The sequence below is a fragment of the Thalia democratica genome, chromosome 4 (assembly GCF_965202585.1).
Source record: "Thalia democratica chromosome 4, ktThaDemo2.hap1.1, whole genome shotgun sequence".
In the NCBI taxonomy this organism is placed as follows: domain Eukaryota; kingdom Metazoa; phylum Chordata; class Thaliacea; order Salpida; family Salpidae; genus Thalia; species Thalia democratica.
Genome location: NC_139168.1, coordinates 34,990,341 through 35,012,834, shown reverse-complemented (window position 1 = coordinate 35,012,834; position 22,494 = coordinate 34,990,341). Strand labels below are relative to the sequence as shown.

The 22,494-nt window shown below is 26.7% G+C and overlaps 1 protein-coding gene across 1 annotated transcript; it reads left to right on the top strand.

Moving 5' to 3' along the window:
• Nucleotides 1-1,469: 1,469 nt before the first annotated feature.
• LOC145835294 (uncharacterized) lies at nucleotides 1,470-14,153 on the top strand. The gene is made up of 17 exons (XM_082942865.1): nucleotides 1,470-1,653; nucleotides 1,746-1,901; nucleotides 2,553-2,762; nucleotides 2,972-3,117; nucleotides 4,508-4,655; nucleotides 6,336-6,473; nucleotides 6,531-6,612; nucleotides 6,935-7,062; nucleotides 7,265-7,395; nucleotides 7,628-7,833; nucleotides 8,063-8,261; nucleotides 8,491-8,647; nucleotides 11,076-11,201; nucleotides 11,273-11,439; nucleotides 11,582-11,681; nucleotides 12,901-13,050; nucleotides 13,494-14,153. The coding sequence occupies exons 1-17, from the start codon at nucleotides 1,471-1,473 to the stop codon at nucleotides 13,560-13,562; spliced, it is 2,496 nt and encodes an 831-aa protein (XP_082798991.1). The 5' UTR covers nucleotide 1,470; the 3' UTR covers nucleotides 13,563-14,153.
• The last annotated feature ends 8,341 nt before the right edge of the window (nucleotides 14,154-22,494 follow it).

Below are 22,494 nucleotides of genomic sequence, written 5' to 3'. Positions count from 1 at the left end.
TTCATGCATGCGAGTAGTTATAACAACTACTAAACAACATAGTAAGGCATGGTATTGTGTCTAAATTGCAAATTAATATGTTAATTCAAATAGTATTTTAAAATATTTTATATGTTTATGTTTGATTTGTAGTACCTTATATTGGGTTCACTTTAGTAGCATTCATTACACAGTTGATTTTTTGGTTTATTTTATACTTAAAGTTTTGGTTAACACTGGGCATTTGAGCTTCATGATTTTCCCCCACTTTTTGGTTTCCAATGCTGCATGTTTGCCTATTAATGAGCAGCCAAGTGCTTTTTATTATTTTAATTTTTAGACAGTTTGGTGTTAATGATTAAACCTGCAGCTCAAATTTAACAATTTAAAAATTGGTTTATTTTATTATAATTTATCATAATTTTATCATAATGTTTATTGATTGAACAGGGGATAACAAAAACTAGTTTTTTTCACTAACAAAAAATTCATTTGTTTAGTGCCAAGTATTTTAAAATGAACCATATGAGTAGGTGTCGAAAATGATCAATGAACACTTTTGCATGGGTTGAAAAATTTATTTCTTATTATTAATTACTTTTTTTATTATCACTGCTACCCCTTACCCTTGGTTGGTAACTTTTTTTTTGTTTTATTGTTATTTTTACTATCACTGTAACCCCTGAGCCTTACCTTTGGTTCGTTTTATATTCTATATATGTTTTTTATTTATCTTATTTTTATGCTATCAAGATTACCCCTAGCCTTTATCCTTGGTTTGTTTTCTTTTCTTTTTTTTAATTTTTGTACAAAATTGTGACTCACCCAAAGTTGACCCTTTGTGAAAAAGTGACCCTTCATGCATATTTGACCCTTTGTGCAAAAGTGTCTTTGTGCATATTTGATCCGTCCCCAAACCATGTAGCCCCCTTTTAGGCTATTTATTAGGTCAGTAGCAATAAGAAGAAATTGAAAAAAAAAGTGGAATAGTTTTAGAGATATAAGTTTGATTTATATTCTATCAGAAAAATTTAGTGTTTAAATATAAATGATTTACCAAAATATACTTTTCTCAACTACATAAGTTGTATATTTAAAAACTATGGATGTCAATTTTATTTGTAAAATTTATTAGGATTGTTATTATTTATTAATTTAATATTCATTTTGATAAAAAACTTAATTCTACTTATATTCTTTAAGTGCAATTGTTTAAAAAATATATATCTGTGTTTAATCTGTAAAAAGTACCAATAGTTTTGAGAATTGAATTTTGATACTATTTTCAGAAATATAGTATAAAACTGTTTTATAATGATTACAAAATTGAACTAAGCAATCATTTAGATAAAAACTTAATTTATAAGTAAAACTGTATTTTATCAAGTATAGTTATGGTATCAAAGTTAGAATAATAAATAAATGTTAAAATATAATTAACAAAACTTAAAAAAAAAACATTTTATTTTCCAGATATTTTAAAAATTTTTAATGGGTGTTTTCAACAACATTTTTGGAGAAATCCCTGAAAATCATGTTACATTTGTGTTGGACGCTTCTGGGTCTGTCAGTGACACATTTGCAAACACCAAGGAGCATATAGTAGAGATTTTGATTGATAGAGCATACAACAGACCTGCAACATCTTTTAATTTAATATACTACAACTCAGAGGTAAAAATAGAAAATTATTTTTGATATACATATCACTTTAGATTTAATTGTTTTGTAAACATCTTGTTTGAAAATTAAAACATTTTTTTTAGGTAGCAGAATGGGCAGACAAAATGGTTGAATGTACACCATTGACAGTTAATTCAGCTGTGAGATGGTTACGCGGAATTGAAACAAGACCTGGGTGTAATTTAAAAACTGCTGTCAAAATGGCTTTTGATAATGAAAACTGCAATGCAGTATACTTAGTCAGTTTAGTTAAAACTACAATTTTTGGTTAAGGTATGAAAAGTCTTAGTCTGATAAAAGGGTTTACAATAGAAACTAACAAATACTTGGAAGAATTATTATATGATTAGTACTTTTTTATAATATAACTAATTTACTAAATATGATTTAACTATTTTTCTACAAAATTTAAGTTTTGTGAAAATAATTTTTGAAAATAAGTTCAGTTTTCTGTTATGCTATTGTGTAGATTAGGGGTGGGTAACTTTTGAGTTGATGGGCCACACCTACTATAAAAATTATTTAAGGGGAAAGATTTCTTTAAATAAGTCGTAACAAACTGCATAATATTGAAAAATTGTAAATTAAAAAATATCTAAAATCCAAATTTGCAATAAACTATTAATTTAGTTTAGAATTTAAAATTTAGGCACATTTAAAAATACTTAATGTTAAAAACCTAACATTTTTTTGCATGCTTAAATTGGTTTTATTCTAAAAAATAAGTCATTCCTAAGGATTTTATGGTGCAGGAAAACTTTATAACTCCATTTAAGCATGTATAGAGCTTGACCAACTTTTCTTTTAACATATAAGTTATTAAAAAAAACTAAACTAATTTAGTGTTTAATGTTGATTTTTTTTTGTAATTTTATTATTTAATTGTATAGGTAACTGATGGTTATCTTGATGAGTCAGCAGAAAAAGTTACAGCTAGTATTTTGAGAAAAGGCCAGGGAAGGCCAGTTCACTGCATTACAGTCATAGGAAAAACTGATTATATCTCACGCTTTTCAAAATCTTTTCTTCAAAATTTAGCTGTGACTTCAAGGGGAAGTTTTCATATCATCACTATAAACAAGCATGGTGACTTGGAAGATGTAAGTTAATAGTTTAGTTAGTTATGAGATTCTGTATTTTAAAATGATGATAATTAAAGATGTAACCTTATTTCTTATTCTTTTTCTCAAAATTTGATAATTAAACACTTTCGGCAAATTAATGTAAAGCAAAATAAGAAAATTTATTCACAACAACTACTTACCAAAAAAAAACTTCAATAAAATAAATGTTTATACGCTCTGAAAAGGTTGCTGCAATTTACAATGCCGCATACACACCACTTGAAGTACCACCTGAAGACAAGTATTGCAGTGTGGATGTCTCACTTGACCACAATCCTTATAAAGATCTTTTTCCAAAGTTACCTGCTGTACCATATGTACCATTTGTTAGGTATGTTTTGTTTTTGTTTTTTCAAGTGTTTTCGAAGTGAGTTTAGTTTTTTTTTTGTTGAAACCAACTTTTAGAAATATCACTTATTTTATAATAATATGCTTTAATAAATTTCAATTAATGTAGGATATTTAAGATGTTTAATAAAAAATTTTTATTACCACTTAGTGATAAAGTTATGTGTAAGCATTCTGTTTAAATGTATATAAGAAATAAAAGTTGAATTGAATACAAACAAACTTAGTATAAATTTTGTAAACTTTTTTTTACTTAAATTTAAATAAATGAAGTTTTTTTTTAATTAATCTTATATTTGTACTTAGAAAGCTATCAACTACCAGAAATGCTAACAAAAAAGTTTTGTAAAATTTATTAAAACTGTAAAGTTTTCAAATACTTTTAACTTTTGGTTAAACGTTTTATCAATTTTAATGTTTGTAGAAATGTATTATTCTAGAAAAAATTACTGAAATCATAAGTTTAAGTAACAAAATAAGCATTTAAAATCTACAGAGAATATCTTAATAAAATTTAATAGTTACAAATTTAGGACAAACTTTATATATTTTTGTGTCTGTAGATGAAAAAGTTTCTATTAACCATTACAAAATAGTAATTGTTATAAATATTTACTTAGTATAAGTAAAATGTGTCCTAGTCTCTACTAAATATATAAGTTTGAGTTGTTTTTTAACATATGGTATATAAAGGTGTAAACAAATCATACACTTCATTTTGTACTTCGTTTGTTTTATCTGAGTTTGAAAATGTTAAATTAGAAATATTTCTTTAAAAATTGATTATATGTAATTAATCACATGTACGTTAGACAATGAAAATGTTAGTTTTTTTGATCTTATTGCTTATGCTTTAGCAACATTTTTATACAATAGAAGTTTAAGTAATGAAATAAAACTTGTTATAAAATTCAAAAATAATTTCTGTTGAAGCAGACTGAAATAAACAAAACTTTTATAAAAACAAAAATCCATAAATTAAATAAAGTGTTTATATGAATTGGTACGTTTTATATAAAACATATTTTACATCAAAATATTCTATTGTTTAAAACTCGAAAAGTATAATTTGGTATAAAACAAAGTTTGAAAGTAAAAAGTTATTAAACTTAGTTTTAGCTATTTTCATTATATCATGTTTAAGACATTTTAGTACGGATTTTTAAGTGACAGTTCTTAATTTTGAATGTAATTATTTTTCATTTAAAAGTCGATTTTTTATTGTAACAATACACTATTTATATAAATTCTTACAATTTTCCTACACTATGAATATTATTAATTTTTAATTAATACATTAAAAAAAAATTTTAGTTTATGAATAAAATTTTATGTCATTTAAAGTTTTTTACTGTAGCTTATGTAAAAATTAGGGGCTTCCCCTATCTTGACAAGGAGGAAATTAAGAAGGAAATTTTGCACACTCCAATAGCAAGCGTAGTTGCCAGGGGAACGCGTGTGTTGGCACGTCGAAGCGATGATGGCTTCTACTATACTGCCCACATTGCACAAGAAGTTCAAGTTTGTTGTTTTAGTTTACACACTATTTAATATTCAAGTATGAAAGAGTTAATTTTGAAAGTTAAGTAACCACTATCTATTTCGGCCATCATCAACAAAGCTGAGATGTTTCTGCAAAAAAATAACAAACAATAAACTTCAACACATGACTGGTAATGGGTTGTCTTGGATGTTGTTGTTGTTGGTAGTGTGGTGAAGTTTATTGTTCATTAAAGTAAAACAAGAGATACATTTTCAATAAAATTTCATAAGACTAGTGCCAATTATTTTAACAAACACTCAGTATAAGTTTTAAATTGCCTATCTGTTCTAAAATAATTTCATTCATATCATTCTTAAACTGTTTAATAAACATTTTATTTTAAAACTTAAATAATAAATTGTAGTACACTAATTAGCTTCATACTCTTCAAACTAAGACAAAAATAGTCGTTTCTGATAACCGTAATCTGTGTAAAGCAACTACTTAAATTCAAATATTTTAATTTTCTTAAAAATAAAAACAAAAATGCGCTAAAGTATGACAACTCTTACATAAAGATATCAGTAAAGCACGACCATTTAAGTTCTAAAATTTCAAATTCTGAGTTAATATGAAATTATGTCTTTTAGTTTATTTTATATGTTTTTTATTTTTTTCATAATCTTTATCAGATTTTTAATTTTATAATTTTTTTTCGAGATATACTAAAATTCATTTTTGATTTAACAACTGTTCTTTATTTAGTTTGTTAGGTTTAATTTTAAATGATTTTGTTTATTTTTTATGAAAAGATATTTTTATTTACTCAATATATCCTACATTTAGTACGCTTTTTTTGAACTGTATAAATTAGTATAATTTATTTAAGCTTAACAATTTTTTTAGGTTAGGCTAAATACATATCCTTTTTTTTTAAGCTATTTAATAAACTCACTTTAAGTATTATTATACTTTATTTTAAAGTAATAATCTAAACATCACAAACTTGACATAACAAAGTAAGAAAATAAAGTCATTGTATAATAAAACTTATGTTGTGTTTTTTCTACAATAAAATTAAAATATATAACAAAAATTTACTTTTATAAAATAGAAAAATTATAAATTCAGACCAAAATAAATACTTGTTGCAGTAGGAATAAAAACGTAACCAAAACCAACTAAAAATATATTAATTAATTTATCGAACTTTTTTTAACAAGACTAGTAAGCTTAAAATCTTTAGGTACAAAAGTAACTTTAAGCAAAAACAATTGATAAACTAGTTTTATTGATTTTATAAAATGTTACAGTATAATAAAACCAACAGTATTTAATTAAGATAAGTATTTTGTATTGGTATAAGTATTATATTGCTTTTTTTATTTATTGAATCGTATAAAAAACATTTATTTAAATCAATTGTTTAAAAAGTTTTAGCCGAAAATGTTTTTTTCATAGGTTTGTTAGTTCAGAGAGTTATTTAATAAATTACTTTTTTGTTTGTTATTAACAATATAGTAGTTGGCATACTAAAAAAGACTAATTTAATTTTAAAGTTTTGATGATAATTAAAAAATAAAGGTTATACACGTTTTAACTACTAACTACTATTTTTTTAAGTAAAACGGATAATCGTTAATAAAAACAACCCGTAGCTTTAAAAAACTCCCTTAAGTTCTTAGTTTAAAGTAGGTACATATCAACTATATTCACAGGGTGATGGAAACAAGTTTCTGATAGAATTCGATCGAGTACGCAAACGTCATCAAGATTTACGAATGCAGGAAACGTACTTTCATGACCTCATTGCTCTTAACGACGCCTTGAGACATTCCGTAGTAGCTGAAGATAAAGTTTTTTATTTTTTTTAGAGTTTTCATACAACTGTTGTGATGTGTTTTGTTTTTCAGGTTTTAGCACCTTGGGAAAAAAATGGAAAACGCTTTGGTCCTGGAAAGGTGATCCAAGGTATTGAAAGAAGAGTTAAAATAGGTAAATACAAATTTTAATTTTAGATTGCAGAATTTTTTTATAGTATTAATCTTAAAATAGATAAACTTAAATGATATTTCTATACTTTATAACGTTTTTTGTTAGTTGATATATATAAAATTTCAAACAATTTTTTTCTTAGTTTTAATATATTTTTGTTAATTTAACAAACTTTTGATAGTTTCTGTATTTTTTTATTTTTTTACATTATTTTATGTAGAACTTAAAAAATAGTCTGTTTAAAAAAAAAGCCTTATAAATTCAACATAGGTATTACCAGCCAGTAAATTTCTGGTTTTTCACTTGTGTTTGTTATTTTTAGGTGACAATAAAGACACAGAAATATTGGTGACATTTTGGAACGGAGTCACCAGGACAATAGAGAAAGGGAAAGCGGTTTGGATACCAGACGGATTGTTCGACCGCGTTGTACTCGAGCTACAAATGCCTGTTAGCTATTGTTTGTTTGAAAAAATAAACAATTTAAAACACATAGTATCTTTCATTGTTTTCGAATATTTTTAAAGATCAACTCTTTGTTTACAACGTCAATGCCTGTTTTGTAGTTTTTAAATCAGCCGAATAGTAGCTTTACAGTGATTATTGTTTATCTAAGCACAGTATTATGACCTAAAATGTTTTTTTCAAACAGTTAAGTGCACGCAAGCAGCTTGCCGAGTCACGTGACTTTGATAGCTCCACGTCACGTGGTCTGACTTCGTTACGCACCACCGGAGATCTCGTGTTCAATGACAAATTTTGGGATCCTCTACATTCAATTAGGTTAGTTTTTTTGTTTTTAATTTTGTTGTTACGAAATAGTTTATACTATTTTCTGTAACAAACTTTGGTTTTTGCTTTCGTTCTTGTGTTTACAACCTTTAAAGTAAATCATTAAGAACAATACTTCTATTAAGTTACCTGTTTTGGGTAGTTTTTCTAAAACAGGTTTTATTAAATACCAAGCTACTCATTGAATTAATTGTTTAGATAATGATCATGTCTATTCTTTCAGACACAGGTTGTATTATAATCCTTGGTGGTGCAACGGGGTCTACTATCTGCCAACGTACCCGCTTCTCACTTCCGCCCCTGACCTGCTACGTTCCTGGCCGTCCTACATATTCAACCGACCAGATTTGTTCTACGGTTGCACATGGCCCTTCTACAACGAAACTACGATCCCGCATAGAAGAAGATACCATGTCAATCCTGAACATTGTCGGTATAAGAATATCTTTTTCTGCATATCTTCCGCTAAAACCTGTGTACTAATGAATAATTTTGTTTACGTTTGGAGTTAAAAAAAAATAAGTTTTCTTAGAAATCTGTAGCACGTTTTAATTTTTAACAAATCTGAACATTTTAACACTTTGTAGTAATTTACGTAATTTTTTGAACTTTGCTTAACTTGGACTTAGTTTAGTCTGAGATAAATATGTGCTTATAGTGGAACCTGAGTTAGAAGAAACAATAGAAGGCTCCGACATGACCAAGGCACAGCTGAAGGAGCTGATAGCAGAACAGCTGCAGGAAAATGAGGACTTACTTCTGAAGAAGAAAGTTGACAAAATTCTTAAAAGCAAAAAATATTCTTCTTCGTCATCATCATCTTCTTCAAGCTCTTCTTCATCCTCCAGTGACGATGAGTTAGCTTGTTTAAACTATTTTGAAATGTGATTTTACTTTTACAAAAAAAATGTAAACACTTCTTTTTGATGTAGATATTTTATCGTGCAAAAAGTTTAAAAAATAGTTTTTTGACTGTAATATATTAGAGCGTTTTCTAAATTTAAAACACAAAAAGAATATACTATAAACAATTTTTTTGTAGAACTACTAATCTAAATGTTGCTAAGACTGATTTCTGACTAACAGTTCAGCAGTGACCAAGTTACTGGCGAAACACGACAAATCGACCAACATCAGGCCTCATCAGCTGAAGGAGCGGCCCTCGTGGAAGAAGTATTGGCGCCAAACCCCCCAACCGAGACAACATCACCAACCAAGTTTCCGCTACAGGAGACCCGGCATGGTGAGTTTTAATTTTTATCAAATAATATTAAGCAGTGTACCTATGTAACTAAGTATATGCATTTTGTTGTTTTTTAAATTGCCGTCAGAGGCGCTTGATACTTTTTTATCAAATCATTTTGCAAAAACCTAAGTAAAGTATACTTTTGTGCTCAGTTTAGCCATCAGTTGTGCAAAAAGCACCATGAAACTTAAGACTCTGTTTGGAATTTATTTTTTAATAAGAGTAATTATTACATTTAAGATTCTGTTCAAGACACTAAGACTCTTTATATTGGGGATGGGTCCAATATGCATAAGTACACCTTTACACTTAGACACTCTTGCACGAGAGGTCACTTTTGCGTGAACGGTCAGATTTGCACGAGTGACAATTTTACACAAGAAAAAAAACGTTAAAAAAAAATAATAATAAATAAAAATTTACCGAGCAAGGGTAAGGATTAGGGGTAATAGTGATAGTAAAAAAAAAAGTTTCAACCAGTGCAAAAGTGTCTTCGTGCAGATGTGACCTTTCGTGCCAAAGTGTCCATTCGTCCATTTTTGACACCTACCTTGAATATTAAAACTAAATCAGAACTTTTAAATTGTAGAAAAATTCTGGTATTTGTTGTGTTTATTTTCGCAGTTTTATTCTACTAATAGATTACCTGCTTTATCACTATTCAATAAATTTAGTTCATTACACATTAAATATATGAAATTATTCTTGAATTTATTTATTTCATAGTTGCTGTAATGAGTCAGAAAAATTCAGGAGAAACCTAATGAGTTAAACGCCCAAATCGTTTAGCCCAAAAAAGGGGCCAGCCTCTTAATTGAAGGTAGCACCCCAAACTAGGCTGTGGCTGTTACACCTATTCGTTAGGTTGAAAATTTCAAACTTTTTATATGATTAAAAATTGTACGCTAAAGTTTACGAGAACGAGGTTACTAAATTTCACGAGAATAAAATTGCACGAGTGCACAAAATTGCGTGAAGCCAAATTTGCACGTTGGCACAACATTGCACGAGGGAACAAAATTGCACGAAGACGATTTTGTACGAAGGATCAATTTTGCACGAGTTACATTTTTGCACGAGAGTAAAAAAATACAGAAAAAAAAAAAAAAACAAAGAATAAATCGAAAGAGAAAAGAAAAATTAAAAAAAAAAAAATTACTGACCGAGGGTAAGCGTTAGGGGTAACAGTGATAGTAATAAAAAAAATAAATAAAGTAAAAGTACAAAAAATATAAAATAACTCACCGACCTAGGGTAAGAATTAGGTTAACAGTAACAGTAAAAAAAAAAAAAAAAAAAAATTAACAAAGTTAATTAAACAAAATAGAAAAAATTAATCCGTGCAAAATTGTCTGCTCGTGCAAAAGTGAACCTTCATGCAAAACTATCTTCGTGCAATTTTCAGGGTTGCCTCATGGTCAGTAAAAGTCAGAAAATTAAAAAAAAATGACAAAAGTCAGGAAAAATGGGGGGTTTTGAATCAGGAAAGTTCAGGAAATTTGATAAAATTTAAAAAAAGTCAGATTTTGTCAGTTTAAATTTACAAAATTCCTTATTTTCCAAAGCCTTCAAGTGGTTACTATACACAAACTGATGTGTATAATTCGTTATTAATTTAAGGTTTTTATTGTAAAAGTTCCTTATATGTTGTTTCGTTTATTTAGACACATTTTTGCTAGGAAATTTTAAAAAATTGTGTTTTTTATTGTTTTAAGGTTTCAACTGTAAAAATTTGTTTTTGTTTTAAGATTTTAGTTGTGACAGCTCGTTATTAATTTAAGGTTTTAATTGTAAAAGTTCCTTATATGTCGTTTCGTTTATTTATATACATTTATGCTAGGAAATGCTAAAAAATTGTGTCTTTTTTCAGACAAGCTGTGTTTTATAAGGTAATAATACAAGTATTTTGCTGATAGAGATTTTGCATTTATATCAATCAACATCAATCATACACAGATGGTTCAAGTGATGTAATAAAAGTTTGATGATTAAATTCATCAAAAAAACTGTTGTTTTAACCTGTATTAAAATTAGATTGAAAGCTTTGTATAGTTGCAAGTATTAGGTTATGTATTTTAGAATAAGTTTAAATTAAGAGTTCGATTTAGAAAAGACAGGAAAAGTTTGGTAAAAAGTCAGGAAACGTCAGGAAAATTTTTTTAGCTTGATCTGTGGCAACCATGAATTTTATCTTCGTGCAATTTTATCCCCTCGTGCAGAAGTATCTTCGTGCAATTCTGTGCGCTCGTGCAATTTTGTCCTCTCGTGCAATTTTCTACGCTCGTGCAATTTAGACAGCTACCCAAAGTTTACAGTTCTAGTTTTTTTTCTAGATATTTTTACAACTCTCATATACTAAGGAAATTAAATATAATTTTATTTGTCTTTTTAATGACAAAACTACGAACCTGTATTTTCATTATAGTATAGCACTTGGCAAGACAAAGTTAATAAAAACAAGGCTGCCTTGTTCGAAGAAATAAATCATTTGAAGAGTGATAGAAGAAGACTTATTGAGCATTTGAAAACTCCCTATATTGAAAAACCAGAGGTTTTTGTTTGTTTTTTTGTAAAACAATGTTAAAAATGATGAAAAGTATATTAAATGTTGAAATTTTTCAGATGGATGATTACATTCCTGTTATCGGAAGAAATGATTTAGAACAGAACAGACACAAAGATAAAATAATTGATTTGCAGCGAAGAAATCAAATTTCCCGCGCAAATTATTGGCAGCAAAAAGAGGAAGATAATTACAACAGGGCTCAGTCCGTCCAAGACAATAAAACGTAAGCCTGTTTTTTTTTTACTTCAACAAAACAGAGTAACATTTTCGGTATATGAATTTTTAAATTTTTGCTATTTGATAGCTGTAATATTACCATAACTGGTGAAAATTGACTAAGATAACATTTGATTTATTTTTATCAGACGTGAAACTCTGAATCGTATCAGTAGCGAGATGGAACGACAACGTTTATACGACTTCCAAGCTTCGAATCAACTTGAAGCTAAAGCAAACATAAATCAGGTTGTTGTACTGGAATTGTTGAAATTTGTGTACTTTTAAGTTTTGATTTTTTACAGATTAAGTCTTAGTATTTATCATTAAATGTATCTCCAAATAATTTTTTTTTTTAAAGTTATTTTTTTTACTACCTTAGTTCAAGGTTACATGACAGTTGAAATTACCACACTTCAAATTATTATAAGAATATTAAGGGCCATATCTCACACAGAAACTAGAAATCCAAAAAAAAAAACGTACTTGAAGGTCTAATTTATAAGATTACAATGAAAATAAAGCTATATAAGTTTATTTGTAAAATAACCCAACTTATATTTATTAAATATAGCCCAATTTTATTAAGTTTTATAAAATTTATTTTACTACATTTTAAAGTTTAGGTTAAATTTCAAAAAAATAAAAAAATGTTTATGTAGATCTAATAATTAACATTTTAATGGTTTAAAAAAGAAAAGAACATATATTGAAAGAGATAACTTACAAAAAGTCAGAATTATTAAAATTTTAAATGTCGGAATTTGTTTTGTCAGAATCTAAATTGTCGTGCAACCATATATGTAATACAACTTTTATATTTCACAACTTTCTTTGATTTGTATTTGAACAACTTTACAGTTAATATCTCCCAAACATAAGTTAATACTTGAAAATAAGTTAATATAAATTAATACACAGTTTTTTATTTTTTATTTAAAGCTACAGCAAAATCTAACATCAATCTAAGTTGTAGAAATAAACAAAAACTATATTGTTTCATTCGAAATTTATTAAAAATTAACATTATTTTTTAAACTGTATGTTCAATTTTAAATAAAGTTTGCAAATTATAAGCATTGCTTAAGCTGAAAACTTAAGTGCATTTCTATAAATTTTATTAAGATAAAAAGAATTTTATTTTTTTTGTTGTTATAATATTTAATTATTACTTACTTAGAATAAAAGTCTTGATATTTTAAATTTTTTTATATTTTCTGACTTGAGTTAAAGTATTGCCATTTTTGATTGCGAATTCTTAAAATAAGTTGTTCTTAATCTTGTTATTTTATTTTTTATTTGAAAATATTTTGCATTTTTTTACTACAAATATCTTTGGTCAATGCTTTAAAATAAAAGTTTAGATCATTGAAGTTGAAAAAATAGTAGTTTGAAAAGCTAAAATCACAAATACTACAAACAAGTTTTTGGCTGCGAAATATTTTAAATCAGATTTGATTTATTACAGAAATTTAGACATGCATTCTATCAAAAGGAAATGGACAATTTAAAAAGACAAGAAGATAAAATGACTTGGCTTCAATCAAGAAGAATAAAACAAGAACAAAAACAACTTGAAAAAGTACAAAGTAACCACGAAGCTAATAATTTACGACAAGTCGGTTAAATTGTAGTATAATTTATAACTTAGACAGTAAAAATTAAATACATACTTAGCATTTTTAACATATTTTTTTACTGTAAAACTTAAAGGTACTTTTTATCTTTTTAGTTTTTTTACATCTTAGTTTTAAGTACATACTTATAATTCGTATATTTCTTTTTTCACATAAGTATTTAAAGGTAAATTTTTGAAAATAAATTACCTTATAAGTAACTTTTATTCAAATGGTTGTAAAATATTATTTTTTAGTTAAAAGTGTCTTTGTTATCAAATTTTAGATTTTGTCTTTTATTACAAATCATTAATCACAGTAAATTCACGAGTTAGTTTAAAAAACTTAAGTAAATTTGTTTTAAATTCTAGTATAACACTTTTCACTACAGTTGTAAAAAAGTTGCTATTAGTTCTTTACAAACATACTTATAATTATTCTACAGTTAGGCAGAGTTTACCGCCAAGCAAGGCAAAATGATCTCGCATTAAGAAGATGTGCTACTACCTTATAGTTTGTATGACTATGAACTATATATATTTTATTCTCCACGAAGCTCTTGACTTTAAATTTACTGAAAAGAATAATATATACTCACTTTTCCGATTCGAGTCTACAAAGCTGTGAAAATTTATAGAAATCTTAGGTACATTTTTTATAAGTACTTGTAACGTTTTGCTACTGCGAAGTTGTTTCTAACCTCATATGGCTTCAACAAATTTTAAACCTTTAAATTTATGTCAGATTTCTAATTCTGTTGATATTTCAATTTGAAAGAAGTCTTAGCAAAACTGTGCAATTTTTGAAATATTTATTCTTTTGTAAATGTAATAATGTGTTTTAATTACTATTGCAAAATTATGTAACTATTTTTTAAATTTTTGTTTTAAGACTTTTTAAATAAGTGTATAAAGAGCTTCCATATAGTTAAAATTTTGTCAGAGTATTATTATTTTTGCCAAGAGTGCTTAATTTAAAATAGAACCAAGACTTTCAATTATAATTGATTGTTTGTTTGAATTATTGTGCTGTACTTTTTTTCACTGTAGAGTAGAATTTATTGTGATTTAGTATCAATGTGCTATTTCTTCGTTTCAAACTAAATGCGTTTCAATCAACTTTATCGTGTTTTCAAAATTAATACACTGTGATTTTAATATGTCAAATATAATGTTTAAGAATATTGTTTAACTTTTAGTTGTTTAGTTGTAGCTCAAGTTTTTTGTTCTGTTTATTGTTTTGTAATTTATCTTGATCAAGTTTGTTAATAAAAAGTTTTCTTTTATAATTAATACATCAAACTATATATTGAGAGTTTCGGAGACAATCTTATAGAAAGATACAAAAACTCCAACAAGTCATTATAAAAAACTAATATCTTTAAGTTTGACAAAAAATAGTCGAAATAAGTTAAAATTACTCTATATGTGATTGATATTTAAAATATAAACTTACGGTATTTATTTAACTATAAGTTAAATTAAAAATCCGATTTTTTCTAATATAATGTTTTTGAAAATATTTGTATAAAGTACATCAGGGTTTCCCTAAGTTAGTCATATGGCCCCTTTGAGGCGCTGTGGCTAATAAAGGGGCCACAATTTGAAAATTTACGCTGTATGATTTAGATTAAAAGATCAAAAAAAAACCTTCAGCGTAATAGACCAGGGCTTACCTAAGTTGAAGATTTCTAAAAAGTTAGCGGGTCATATTCTTCAAGATTCTGGAGGTGATGATGAAGAGCAAAAGAAAAGTCTTAGGCGTATATGAGATTAGTTTTTTGATAAATTTTATTGGAAGGGGCCATAGATCTTCTATTTTATTCAAAAATGGCATTTAAAAAAAAGTTTTGAGACCGCGGTCTACACCATTTATTTTTCATCTTAAAATTTAAACTTTTAGTACTATATTAAGATTCAAAAGTTAACAAAATTTATGAATTGGATTTATTAGTTAAATTATTCGTAAAGTAATCACTTACTAAAGTGTTTGAAAATTCCAAATTTGTAATTTACAAGTAAATTCCAAGAACAAGGGTGCTTTTTCTCGGAACTTAAAAAAGTTCTTAAACTCAAAATTTAAACTTAATACAGAAACAACGAAAACAAAAAATTCTGCAGTTACTTTTTGTTTATACAAGTTGCTAAATTTGAAGCAACTAAATCAAAACTAAGATTTCTTTACTAGTTTTTTACGATGATAAATCTTAAAATGCTGGTTTTCAAAAAAAAACATAATGTTTTTTTAATGAAGTGATACATTTTTTATACAAAATAAAAATGTTTTTTAACTTAACTCGTATGCTAGAATTTTCCACTGTACCACGTTTAGTACATGTAAAATTTAAAGCTTATGACTTTAAAGAACTTTTAATTAATCTTCAATCAAGCAAAGTTTACACTTACAAGTCATACGTAAATAAAAAAACGATGACTTTTTAATAAACGATTTACTTCATTTATGAACACAATTTTTTTCAAAGTTTAACTATAGTTTAGTTTATTGAACGATAAAAAAAATACGCTTAAAATATTTGGTCCTAGGATATGGTGGACAAAAAACCTTTCGATAAAAAAAAACTTACAAGTGAAAAGAGTGACTTAGCTTACTATGTTGTTAGGTTTGGTTTTATATTATTTAGTTATTTTTGAAAAACTAAAAGATAAATATACTACTTTAAACTCTATTCAAATACTTTTACTTGTAAAAACTTTTTGTTAGTTTGGTAGTCTTAGACTGATGTCACAAAACATTATTATTCGATTTTAATCTAAAAAGCTTTTGTTAACTGTTAATTTGCTAACAAATAAGTAGAAAACTGATTATTTAAAACTAAGAAAAGGTTTTGAGCTTTTACTTTTCATCAGATATTAAGAAGTAAAATTAAATAACTTCTGACCGCATATTAAAAACTTATTTTGAATTAAATTGACTTATCAAAATTTTTAGTTTAGCTCACTTAGTTTGATTAATTAATAATTCAGAAAAAGGTGTTAGATATAAAAAAATGAAGGTTGTCCAAATATAAAATGTTATATTTGTTCAATTCAAACTTTTTAATTTTATGGACAATACAATGTTATACTCGTTTGAACTAATCAATTTTAATTTGTTCTACTAATATTAGCTTAATCGCGACCACCAAATGACCTATAATTTGATAAAGTAAATAATAAGTATGAATATGTTTGTTTATTGGTCATACATTTTTATTTAAACAAACATTGCATACAGTAATCGAGTAAATGAAATATATATTCGATTATCATGTTTGAAATTAAATTAATGCAATGCACTATTTGTTGCATATTTGTTGTTTATATACTTAATTTACTCGATTACTGTATGCAATGTTTGTTTAAATAAAAATGTTAAATAGTTGTTTTAGTAAATAAAAATAATATATTACAAGGAGTTACGTTCTTTGCAATGCCTTTAAAACGGGTAGGTGTCAGAAAAGCACAGCGTCACTTTAGCACTGTGTGACACTTTAGCACGATGTGACACTTTAGCACGGGGTGACACTTTAGCACGGTGTGACACTTAAGCACGGGGTGACACTTTAGCACGGAGTGACAATTTAGCACGGGGTGACACTTTAGCACGAGGTGACACTTTAGCACAGCGTCACTTAGCACGGAGTGTCACTTTAGCACGGGTTGACACTTTAGCACGGCGTCACTTTAGCACGGAGTGTCACTTTAGCACGGGGTGTCTATTTAGCACTGATTGATTCTTAAGCACGGAGTGAAACTTAAGCGCCATCGATAGTTTTAAGTAATATAATTAAATACGTGTAAAATTTGTATTTAATAAAACGTTTAAAATTAAATTTATATAACCAGCATGCTGTTAATTATGCAATTTAGGCACTTTAAAGTGTGATTTCAAGAAAGAGTGTGTCTTCCAAAATTATTTTTAATAAAAATATTATCTAAGTAAGGAGTAAATTGTAAGACAAAGTTTGGCAATCTTTTCGAATTACATTTAGAAAAATCATTCGTAGGTAGCAAAATGTTAGAAAACATCTTTAGTGGCCTGTATTTTTTAAGAAAAACTATACTTAATAACAAAAAGTAACAACATCGGCAGATGGTAAAATGCAAACATGAGTACAAACACTTTTGAAACAATCGGCTTAAAATAATCAAATAAAAATTTTATTGATCAAACTTCAAATTATGCTATTTCTTAAAATTTAAAAGAATAGAAAACCTAAATAGACAGAGAAAATTGTAAAATAGTTTTATTTACTTTTGTTGCAGTCTATATATAAATCTTACACATTTACACATTTATTTAACGTATTTACTAATATACTTGTATTTATTAATATTTATGCTTTACTCATTGAAGATAAATTAAGCTATAATCTTATTAAAAAACGTTATAAAAAACTTTTAGCTCGTATATGTTGCTAGGTTTAAACAAGTAGTTTTACGTTTAAAATATGATAGTAAATATTTAAATACGTTAGTTAAAATATCTTAATAAAATGATTTGATAGAATTCTTAATATTACTTTTACATTGTTATTATTAAGTTGAGGTTTGCCATAGAGTAACTAGTGTAATTTTATATCAATTACGAAGTTTTAGTTGAAGCTTTAACTTGAAACATATTAAAAGCTTGTAGTATTATGTCGCATAGTTTATTTTCTATTTTTAAACATAACATATAAGCATAAACAAATATGTCATTCCATGCTAAAATGACGCCGTGCTAAAGTGTCACCCCGTGCTTAAGTGACTCCGTGCTAAATTGTCACTCCGTGCTAAAGTGTCACCCCGTGCTAAAGTGTCACCCGTGCTAAAATGTCATCCGTACTAAAGTGTCACCCCGTGCTAAAGTGTCACTCCGTGCTAAAGTGTCACACCGTGCTAAAGTGTCACACCGTGCTAAAGTGTCACACCGTGCTAAAGTTTCACCCCTTGCTAAAGTGTCACCCCGTGCTAAAGTGTCACATCGTACTAAAGTGTCACACCGTGCTAAAGAGTCACCCGTGCTTTTCTGACCCGTTCCCCTTTAAAACAGCATTTTACTTGAAATGCTGCGCTATAAGAAATAGTGGTACTTAAGTTTGTCATTGTGAGTAATTTTGTTCGTTTTAAAAGATAAATGTGACGGCTTTATTGTTTTTAGTCCTTAAACTCTCATTAGTTATTGTTAATTTGTTTTTAATAGTTTGTTATCGACTGTAAATTTAGTCTATCGTGCAGTATCTTCTTCACTTGCTTCATTTACTCATTAAATGAATATATCAATCATTAACTGTTCAAAACAGTTGTCTTTCCTATTAACAACCCAGTTGAAGTGTGTTGATTCGTTGACACACAGAAACATATGTTGGTAGAATAAAGGAAGATTATAATTTGTTTTTATTTATATCAATCATTAGTATTTTATTTTTGAATACCATAAATGCTCTTTTCAAGGACGCAGTTCACAGCATAATATATTCTACACCCAATTATTCACACGTTAGTACACTATTTCTTATCAGAGACACCACGCCGGGTTCAGTACTTATAACCTTAACAACAAACTTGAGTCAGTAATTTAGTACAATGAGTTTTGTTATTCTGAAAAAGTGCATGTTCTATATTTCAAAACCTGTTGTAAACATAGTCAGTTTTTCAGTAGACTTAAAAATATTATTATAAAACGTATTTATAAAATTGATTTAGTTTTTAATCAGAAAACGCAAATGGAATGCTCATTGTATTTAAAACCATATAGTTTATATTATCACTACTGTATAACTCAAAAAAATAAATACAATCGACAATGCTAGTTTTAATTTAACCTTAAAAATCTCAAAATAAACTTTAAAGATATAAAACAATACTCAAAGATTTTAAAGGTTTTAAGAAAATTTCAAGGTTTAACTACCTTGACAAATGTAATAACCAAAATGGATCCCATTTATTTTAGTTGTTAAATATTTACATAAATTACTTAACAGTTGTACAAAGGTGGCAATTACAAAAGGTGGTGCAATTGAACTAGTTTCAAATTATGTTTGTTTAATTTCAAAATCATATTTAAACTAAAGATATCAGTAAAGCTAAGCAGATACTTTAAGTAGATCGGTATTTAAACTATTAACAGTTGTTAGCATGCGAATTTCTTTATAGAGAATAACTAAAAAAGCTTTATTTTAGTTTATAAAAAAACTGATAATAAAGCAAATTTTAGTAAGGTTTATCTTAAATTGAACTGTTAAGTGTTGAAATTAGTACTTTTACATTTTAAATCTAGCAGTAATTCAATTTAAGTATGTATTAGCGTAACTATTTAAATGTGCTGTGGTGAAAATTCCAAAATAGTTGATAAGGTTATATTAAATAGCTATACTTAATTTTAGTAACTTCTTTAGGGTTAAAAGTTGTACGAATGTACATTAAGTTTACTCCATAATATTTAGTAATCAAAAAAAATCACAGTTATAAGATAAAAATCATACAGAAACTTACGTACATTTAGTGAGTCGTAATCCTATGAGCACAAAATTTGATTTAAAGTATTTTAGCTAAACTAGTCTTGGAATTTCATAAACGAAGTTTGCAAAAAAGAACAGTTAAAGTTATGGTGTATTTTTTATTTCTTACATAGTAATTTTTTTCTGTGAATATATCTAATGATTTTGTTACTTATTTAGAGTATCTTATAAATTTAAAAATTATATAGAAATAAAGCTACTTTTTAGGACTAAAAAAAAGCTTTAACTAAAACTTGGCCTCTGACAATTTTTTAAAAACAATTACATAAAGTTAAACATAGCAGTTACAAATTAACAACAAGCTAGTTTTTAGTATAAAAGTGTTTTTACAAAGCCTTAATTAAAGCGTAAATATTTTTTAAATTTTAACAGAGTTAAAAATGCTAAAAATTTTAAATGTTCATTTTGAACTTTCAACTAAGACATTGTCTACAAGCATTATTGTAGTACTATTAGTTTGGTTTTTAAAGAAAAAAGCCCTACCTGCATACAAATCTCTAAAAAATCAAATTCACCTATCAAAAATTTCCAATACAAGTAGAGGACATTGGTTGTACGGACATTTAAAAGAAGTATGAAGTTTTATATGTTATCTATGAATATTCGAACATTCTTATTTTCACTTAAAAAAATTGAGTTCTATAAATCTTTAAACAGAAATATATACAAAACTTTTTTTTTTATTTCAGTATAATGTGCGAAAAAATGCTTGGCTAGGAATAGTACGAGATGTTAAAAAGTTTCCGGCAATGTTTAACTTTTGGATGGGTCCGTTCATATCTATGCACCAAGTTTACCACCCGGATTTAAACAAACTTTTTCTTAAGCTTTCAGGTAGTATTTTAAGTTATTTAAAATACAGTTATAGTTTTTATACAAGTCATTACTGTTATTAAGGACCAAAATCAAAAATTTTGTACAACTATATGCGTCCTTGGGTTGGGGATGGATTGCTAACTTCAGATGGAAAAAAGTGGAAAAAACATAGAAAATTAATCACTCCTGCCTTTCATTTTAATATATTAAAACAGTTAGTTATACTTTTTATTCATAAAATAAGTTAGAGTAAATGTGCTTACGGTTTTTCGCTTATTTTTTCTCTGAAATGTTTTATAGTTATTAAAGGTTTTTCATATACGTTCCTTCAAGTTAGTATAGATTTTAAAGCACAAAATTAACAACACTATTTTTTAAATATTTTAATTCTCAGTTAACAGCTTGACCTTTTACATATTGTTTATAGGTACACTAAAATATTTGGCGACTGCGCTGACGTGATGCTTGGTAAATTTGATGACATGACGTCATATCCCATAGACGTTTCGGAACATTTAAGTCTCATGACTTTAGACGCTATACTCAAATGCGCTTATTCTAGCGAAACTGATTGTCAGATTAAAAGGTTTTAAAAAAGAAATGTAAAAGTTTGTTAAGTTAAATTGTAAAAAAAAACTATTCAAATTATTTAAACTTAGTTTATATCTTATATGTTTTAATACTTTTTTCTTAATTTTAGCTTGTAAATTCAACAGTAAAATTGATTTATAACCTTTGATTTTAATGTTGTAATAAAATTTTATTACCATAAGTGACTAGTATTTATAACTGCACAGCAAGTCAAAGGACAACAAGTATCTACAAGCAGTTAGCAGTGTAACCCATTGTATAAGACGCAGATTTGAAAATCCTTTATACATGTCCAACACTTTGTTTAATTTTTCTGATTTAGGTAAACAATTCTATAAAGATGTCAATGTAATGAACACTTACACATCAAAAGTTAGTTTGAAAACAAATTAATCATTAAAGTTAGTTTTTTATAGTATAAGTTTAAAAGAAAACGTAAAAAATGTTTTTTATAAATAGTTTTTAATAAAATGTGTTTTAAAACGGTGCACGACGATTCAAATACTATAAATTAAAATTAAAACATTTTAAGCTCAGATAATTCTGAAGGTGAAATATTTCTATTTAGAAATATCACTTTTCTTTAAATACAAACACACAGCCAAATTAATTAAATTTTCTAGTACATAAATCTTTAAATTATTGCGAATTTGAGTTATTTTTGACAAGTACGACATAAATAATTTAGTTATAAGAATATATAGCTCAAATTGGGTATATACATATCAAAGCTTGTACATCTTCTTAAAACGTACAATATAAATCTATATTATTTCATTTAAAACTAAGATAGAAAGTTTATCATAAAGTTAATTTGAAAAAATTGAACTAACTAATCAAAATTGCAACTTGTAAATGTTTGTTTTAATAACGTTAATTTTATTTAGAATTTTACAACGTTTATAAAAAACTATAGACTAAATTACAAAATGTTTATTGTACTTTTATTAAATTGAAATCTATCATAATGAGAAAGAAACTGATTTACGTAAGTTATTTTTTTCTTTAACTTTTTCTTCATTTACTAGATAATCTACGAAAGAAAACAGAAAAGAAGAAACGAAATATTTTCAAAAGATAAAAAAGAATTTGTTGACTTTCTTGACATGCTTCTTAAAACTCAGGTACATAAAATTTAGTTTATACCAGCGTTAAAATTCTATTTGAATATGATTTTTGTATAAGAACTGACGAGGTCTTTGACTGAAAGTTAGTTTTAATTAAAAAGTCTTGAAAGAATGAATGTACTATTTATACTCTAGTAGTTGAGATCTGTTTATTTTTTCTAGAAATCAAAACATATAAAAAGTGTTGTTATATTAGTTGAGTACTTTAACTTATATTAAGTTTAAAGTTGTATTTAAACATTCACTTGTACTTATTTTAAACGTTAGTTCACCCTTTTATACTAACATTAGTTCTTTATCATAGGAAGAAATAAATGGTTTGACAGATGATGAAATTCGAGATGAAGTTGAAACTTTTTTCTTTGCCGGACACGACACAATTGCATCTAGTTTGTCATGTTTTCTATATT

Excerpts from the sequence above, each read along its gene's own strand:
- LOC145835294 (XM_082942865.1), top strand. The coding sequence starts at position 1,471 with ATGGGTGTTTTCAACAACATTTTTGGAGAAATCCCTGAAAATCATGTT. Across the intron at positions 3,118-4,507 it reads CCATATGTACCATTTGTTAG|GGGCTTCCCCTATCTTGACA; the intron begins GTATGTTTTGTT and ends TGTAAAAATTAG. Across the intron at positions 13,051-13,493 it reads AAGCTAATAATTTACGACAA|TTAGGCAGAGTTTACCGCCA; the intron begins GTCGGTTAAATT and ends ATTATTCTACAG.